General features: G+C 41.3%; 1 protein-coding gene and 1 pseudogene across 1 annotated transcript in view; both read left to right on the top strand.

Annotated features, from left to right (window-relative positions):
• Positions 1 to 3,936, top strand: part of LOC112073622 (NACHT, LRR and PYD domains-containing protein 3-like) — a 21,943-nt pseudogene extending 18,007 nt beyond the window's left edge.
• The window catches only part of LOC112073627 (uncharacterized), a 17,710-nt gene continuing 14,299 nt past the window's right edge, over positions 3,881 to 7,291 (top strand). Inside the window, exons 1-4 of the mRNA XM_070440224.1 lie at positions 3,881 to 3,971; positions 4,101 to 4,333; positions 4,434 to 4,492; positions 4,600 to 4,814. Coding sequence (XP_070296325.1) covers positions 3,881 to 3,971; positions 4,101 to 4,333; positions 4,434 to 4,492; positions 4,600 to 4,814 — 598 coding nt within the window. The remainder of the gene's footprint in view (positions 3,972 to 4,100; positions 4,334 to 4,433; positions 4,493 to 4,599; positions 4,815 to 7,291) is intronic.

Below are 7,291 nucleotides of genomic sequence, written 5' to 3'. Positions count from 1 at the left end.
CAAGACATAGGTCAATTGCAGTTTGTCCAGAACAAAGCAGCACATCACACTTTGATGCACACGGAGAGAAGTGTCGTATATGTCAGTCTCTCCTGCTCAAAGAGGAGGAAGGATTGACTGCATCACTATGGTCGTTGTGAGAGGTGTTGACGTGTTGAAGGTACCAGACTGTCTGTTCAAGCAGTGGCACACAGATCAGACACTCACGTATCACACAAGACATGAACCAGAGGTCTCTTCACAGTTCCAGGTCCAGAACAGAGGCTGGGAAACACACAGTATTAAATGGAGCCATGACTACATGAACTCTTTGCCACCCTTTTAACAAAAGAACACCTTTCTGCACAAAGGGACTGTGAAGAGACACAGCCATTTTATATATCTTGATTGTAATTTGACTGTACTAAGTATTAGACCTAGATATTGTGTGTATGTACTGATATGTAGGCTATGCTTGACGTTTTAAAATGTGTGTGTTCAGTCCTTGACTAATAATGTCCTGTACATGTATTATGTCATGTTTCATTTGATCTCAGGAAGAGTAGCTGGTGCTTTTACAGCGGCTAATGGGGATCCTGATTAAATACCAAAATACCTAAAAAACTGTTACAAAGATAATGTTAGAAAACCAGAGATTCCTCCAGCCACAGCCGAGCTGAACTTGGTAGTTAATTAACACTGCAAGCCTGTGGTAGCTGTGATGTCATCAGTCATTCTTAAAGGACAATAGGATTCTTTTGATTCCCAATAAGAAAAAGTAGTCCAATAGGATTCCAATAGATTCTGATAAAGGTGTCCAAAATCCTATAGTATTGTGAGAATCCAATAGGATTCTATAGAAAAGTCACTATTCCTAAAGGATATTTGACTAGGGCTTTCACTGTCCATTCAATAACATCTGAAATACTCCTTAAAAAACACAATTGTGAAAGAATTTAGAGAAAGTTTACTAAACATATGTAGTATTGAGACATTAGATATTAATTTGTTTTCAGCACAAACACTGGTCTAATCCAGCCAACTCTCTCCTAAACCTCTCCTCCTGTCTGCAGATGCCTGTGATCTCACACTGGACCCAAACACAGCACACAGAACCTCTCTCTGTCTGAGGGGAACAGAAGGGTGGAGTGGTGGAAAGAGGAGCAGCCGTATCCTGATCACCCAGAGAGATTTGATTTGTTCCCCAGGTGCTGTGTAGAGAGGGTCTGACTGGGCGCTGTTACTGGGAGGTCGAGTGGACCGGGCTGGCTGACATAGGAGTGACATATAAAGGCAACAGCAGAAAAGGAGACGGTTCTTTCTGTGACTTTGGATACAATAACAGTCCTGGCGTCTGGCCTGCCGTGGAATGATTACATTGCTCTCCACAATAATGAATATACTACTATACCTGCACCACACCTTACCAACCCTCCTCAACCCCAGGGAGACCTGTCCTCCTCCACTCCACACCTCATCAACCCTCCTCAACCCCAGGGAGACCTGTCCTCCTCCACCCACCTCATCAACCCTCCTCAACCCCAGGGAGACCTGTCCTCCTCCCCTCCACACCTCATCAACCCTCCTCAACCCCAGGGAGACCTGTCCTCCTCCCCTCCACACCTCATCAACCCTCCTCAACCCCAGGGAGACCTGTCCTCCTCCCCTCCACGCACCAGAGTAGGAGTGTTTCTGGACTGGCGACCGGCACTCTGTCGTTCTACAAGGCTTACTCTGGCAGGATGACCCACCTGTACACATTCCAGCCATATTCACAGAGCCCCTCTATCCCACGTTTGGGCTTCAGCATCCTCACACACTCTGTGTCCCTCGGGTTTGCCAGCAATCCTGTATCATCTGAGGTGACAACATTTAAACATATTATTATAGATATTCTCCTCACTGTATTTTCTGTTATGAATTTAAATTGAAGAAGCTATTGATCAAATAATCGTTAATTAATTAATTCAGAGTTGATAAAGGCTGTGTTCGAGCTCATTAAATCTGTTTTGTATTGTTAGTAAATTGTGACTCACTGACTGATCTACAAACAATAATAGTTTGTAGATGAAACTAGTTATTTATCTATTTTTTGTAGATCAGTGATTTGAAGATCAGTCAGTCGGCAGTCGATGATGCTGTCAATGTCAAACAAACTATATTAAGCAATGAAGTAAAACGAATTGTGACTTCAGGCTTTGACTGATTTGATGTTCCACCCTGACGTATTGGTATATCATCCAATGAGATATGAGCAAAGGCGGGCTTATAATAGATGACTGTACCAAGTATGTACAGGGGCGGCAGCCTAGTGGTTAGAGCGTTGGACTAGTAACCGAAAGGTTGCTAGCTCGAATCCCCGAGCTGACAAGGTAAACATCTATGATTCTGCCCCTGAACAAGGCAGTTAACACACTGTTCCTAGGCCGTCYRTGTAAATAAGAATTTGTTCTTAACTGACTTGCCTAGTTAATTAAAGATAAAATGTGAAGTATATTATATCCCTTTATCATGAGTCATAAATGAGCTGGGCTACTATTCCTTTTCATTAGAGGGAGAGCATTTCCACTTGATGAATGAAATACATCTTTTACTCTGTTTGAATACATTCAAATTCAGTTGTAACATCTTTTGTCTTATGATCTTTTAATCAGAGACCAGGATTGGTTCGTGGAAAGTTGTAAAATGGCTCTCTATTTGCCCTTTGCGTGTAGACTAGACACCAATACAAGACTACCACTGAAGAACACCATTGGCATTGTTCTCAGTTAATTTGCATGCCGCTGTCAGTCACTGAATCGTTAGGCTCTGCGGGGTCGTCAACAACCAGAGGTCTGGTTTTCAGAGGAAATGGAAGAGAGAGGCTGTGACAAGAGAGAGACTTTTATTCTTGTCAAGACCAAAATGTGGGTTATCTAGTTTCAGGCATTAATTTTACCTCTGCTATGTCAGGTTACTGAATAGTAATGAGAAGGGAGGAGCCAACTGTCAAATCCTGGAGAATTTGGGGGTGGAGACTATTCAGTTAATCAAATATATTTATGATTTRTGCACGTCTAAATTGGGGGTGGAGACTATTCAGTTAATCAAATATATTTATGATTTCTGCACGTCTAAAATTGGGGTGGAGACTATTCAGTTAATCAAATAATTTATGATTTCTGCACGTCTAAATTGGGGGTGGAGACTATTCAGTTAATCAAATATATTTATGATTTCTGCACGTCTAAATTGGGGGTGGAGACATTTCAGTTAATCAAATATATTTATGATTTCTGCACGTCTAAATTGGGGGTGGAGACATTCAGTTAATCAAATATATTTATGATTTCTGCACGTCTTAAATTGGGGTGGAGACTATTCAGTTAATCAAATATATTTATGATTTCTGCACGTCTAAATTGGGGGTGGAGACTATTCAGTTAATCAAATATATTTATGATTTCTGCACGTCTAAATTGTGTGGAGAAATGCACAAATAATGTTATTTCTTATGCATGAGACACTTTAATGATTACCATGTAGCACAGAGGTTGGTGGCACCTTATTGGGGAGGACAGGCTTGTGGTAATGGCTGGAGTGCAATTAGTGGAATGGTATCAAATACATCAAACACATGTTTTCCAGGTGTTTGTGCCATTCCATTGTCCCTTTTGGTCATTATTATGAACGTCCTCCCCTCAGCAGCCTCCACTGCCGTGTACTGTATATAATACATTTCTGTATAGAATTTGATTAAATATGATACACAACATGTATTAACTTTTTATTACAAGATAAAACATTTTTGCTTCATTGAATTAATGTTTAACTTTGTTTGAATGTATTCATGAAAATGGTGTTCAGACACTAGTTCTGTGTCTATGTTCAGGCCACCCGCTGTCCAGATGAGATCCTGAAAATGGCAGAAATATGCAGAGAGAAGAAGGAAAAGAGGAAGATGATGATGAAGAAAAATACAACAGAGAAGCGTGTTGTAATCAGTCCAAAGGGTTGTGATTGTCTCTGAAGTATCACCAGTTTTATAACTTTTAATGTTATGATATGCTCCTCCACTGCCTGAAGAAGATTCGGAATGAGGGTCACACTGACAATGACATACTTACACTTTCTCTGTGCAGATTCTCCTCTCCTGGAATACAGTGATCCAACCTTGCCAAAACAGAAAGGATCATCCAWTCCCTTGCCACGRTCTCACAGTTGGCCTTTTTCTAGTGAGGGYACAAKGGAAGAGGAGAGCGAGGACAGTGTCCGAMGACTTCTGTCTGACAGCTTACCTGATGCCATGGAGAATTTAAACTTTACAGAGYTTAGAAGAGTCAACCAAGGCCTGTGTASTACTGACKCTCCCARGGTAAGACCTTTGCTGTAAAGYAAGCAAGAAAMACCWGTTTATATGTTTAWATMCAACTACTGTTCAAACTATAACACATTTTATTGTCTWTYCATTGTAGACGGTWCCCAATCACTTTGAACCTGAAATCTATAGTCATGAGGGCAAGGGAGSATACCGGTAATGTTTTTTCCTCAATAATAGTTTCTAAGGACAATGCCTCATTTAAAAAAATCWAATACAGGYAATYTAATTAAAATGTCATTCTTCACCATTGTTTCCTCTAGGTTCCAGTGCCCCAGTGCAGGTCTGTTCCAGTGCAYTATAACAGGCCTGGTGTTTAGGATGGAGGGAGAGGGAGAGGTGCTCTATAGGACAGTCCACTGGGACAGGAGGCTTCTATCCCAGAGTGGCAAGAGACCTGCAGGACCCCTGTTCAACATCGACTGCCCTCAGAAGTCTGTCTATCAACTATACCTCCCACACTGTCAGATTCATTCTTGTGAGTAATCATTTCAAGCAATGTTCATTAATGAAAGATGTTGTAGCTCAGACACACAGGTAGAATTGTCAAACGTTGGCCTGCCAACAGCACTTAGCACCTACGAACAGTCAATCTCTTTTGTGTTCACATAGCAAAGACCTTGAAGTTGTTAGCCACTCGGCGTTAAAATACTCCAAACCAGGTGGCAGTAGTATTGTTTGGCAATGCATGTTGGTGTGTGTTGCTTAGTTTATGGTCTAGATTAACCTCGCTCCCCTTTTGTAGGACCGCGGATCAATTCCCCCCTTTATATATATATATATATATATAGTTGAAGTCGGAAGTTTACATACACCTTAGCCAAATACATTTAAACTCAGTTTCACAATTCCTGACATTTAATCCTAGTAAAAAATCACTGTCAGTTAGGATCACCACTTTATTTTAAGAATGTGAAATAATAGTAGAGAGAATGATTTATTTCAGCAGGATTGAGGTCAGGGCTTTGTGATGGCCACTCCAATACCTTGACTTTGTTGTCCTTAAGCCATTTTGCCACAACTTTGGAAGTATGCTTGGGGTCATTGTCCATTTGGAGGACCCATTTGCAACCAAGCTTTCACTTCCTGACTGATGTCTTGAGATGTTGCTTCAATATATCCACATTAAACTTTACAGAGATTTAGAAGAGTCAACAAGGCCTGTGTAGTACTGACCCTCCACGGTAAGACCTTTGCTGTAAAGAAAGCAAGAAATACCAGTTTATATGTTTATATTCAACTACTGTTCAAACTATAACACATTTTATTGTCTTACATTGTAGACGGTACCCAATCACTTTGAACCTGAAAATCTATAGTCATGAGGGCAAGGGAGCATACCGGTAATGTTTTTTCCTCAATAATAGTTTCTAAGGACAATGCCTCATTTAAAAAAATCTAATACAGGAAATATAATTAAAATGTCATTCTTCACCATTGTTTCCTCTAGGTTCCAGTTGCCCCAGTGCAGGTCTGTTTCAGTGCAGTATACAGGCCTGGTGTTTAGGATGGAGGGAGAGGGAGAGGTGCTCTATAGGACAGTCCACTGGGACAGGAGGCTTCTATCCCAGAGTGGCAAGAGACCGCAGGACCCCTGTTCAACATCGACTGCCCTCAGAAGTCTGTCTATCAACTATACCCCCACCACTGTCAGATTCATTCTTGTGAGTAATCATTTCAAGCAATGTTCATTAATGAAAGATGTTGTAGCTCAGACACACAGGTAGAATTGTCAAACGTTGCCTGCCAACAGCACTTAGCACCTACGAACAGTCAATCTCTTTTGTGTTCACATAGCAAAGACCTTGAAGTTGTTAGCCACTCGGCGTTAAAATACTCCAAACCAGGTGCAGTAGTAGTATGTTTGGCAATTGCATGTGGTGTGTTGCTAGTTTATGTCTAGATTAACCGCTCCCCTTTTGTAGGACCGCGGATCAATTCCCCCTATATATATATATATTATATATAATATATATATATATATATATATTATATATATATATATATATATATTATAGTTGAAGTCGGAAGTTTACATACACCTTAGCCAAATACATTTAAACTCAGTTCACAATCCTGACATTTAATCCTAGTAAAAAATCACTGTCAGTTAGGATCACCACTTTATTTAAGAATGTGAAATAATAGTAGAGAGAATGATTTATTTCAGCAGGATTGAGGTCAGGGCTTTGTGATGGCCACTCCAATACCTGACTTTGTTGTTCCTTAAGCCATTTTGCCACAACTTTGGAAGTATGCTTGGGGTCATTGTCCATTTGGAGGACCCATTTGCAACCAAGCTTTTACTTCCTGACTGATGTCTTGAGATGTTGCTTCAATATATCCACATCATTTCCTCCTGATGATGCCATCTATTTTGGGAAGTGCACCAGTCCTTCCTGCAGCTGTCCTTCCTGCACCCCCACAAACATGATGCTGCCACCCTCGTGCTTCACGGTTGGGATGGTGTTCTCGGCTTGCAAGCCTCCCCCTTTTTCCTCCAAACATAACTATGGTCATTATGGCAAAACGTTCTATTTTTGTTTCATCAGAACAGAGGACAAAAAAGTATGATCTTTGTCCCCATGTGCAGTTGGCAAATGTAGTCTGGCTTTTTTATGGCAGTTTTGAGCAATGTCTTCTCCTTGCTGAGCGACCTTTCAGGTTATGTCGATATAGGACTTGTTTTACTGTGGATGCCTGGAAGATAGAAGCTGTTTTTCAGTCTCTCGGTCCCAGCTTTGATGCACCTGTACTGGACCTTGCCTCTGGACGATAGCGGAGTGAACAGGCCGTGGCTCGGGTAGCTGAGGTCCTTGATGATCTCTTGGCCTTCCTTTGACACCGGGCACTGTAGATGTCCTGGCAGTGTGCCTTGTCTGTGATGTGCATACGTTGTCAGTAATGTTATCATTGTGGAACTTAAAGCTTTTACCCTCTCCTCTGCGGCCCAGT

The sequence above is a fragment of the Salvelinus sp. IW2-2015 genome, unplaced genomic scaffold (assembly GCF_002910315.2).
Source record: "Salvelinus sp. IW2-2015 unplaced genomic scaffold, ASM291031v2 Un_scaffold2323, whole genome shotgun sequence".
NCBI lineage: Eukaryota > Metazoa > Chordata > Actinopteri > Salmoniformes > Salmonidae > Salvelinus > Salvelinus sp. IW2-2015.
Note: the sequence above shows the minus strand (reverse complement) of the source record. Positions and strands in the feature narration are given on the sequence as shown.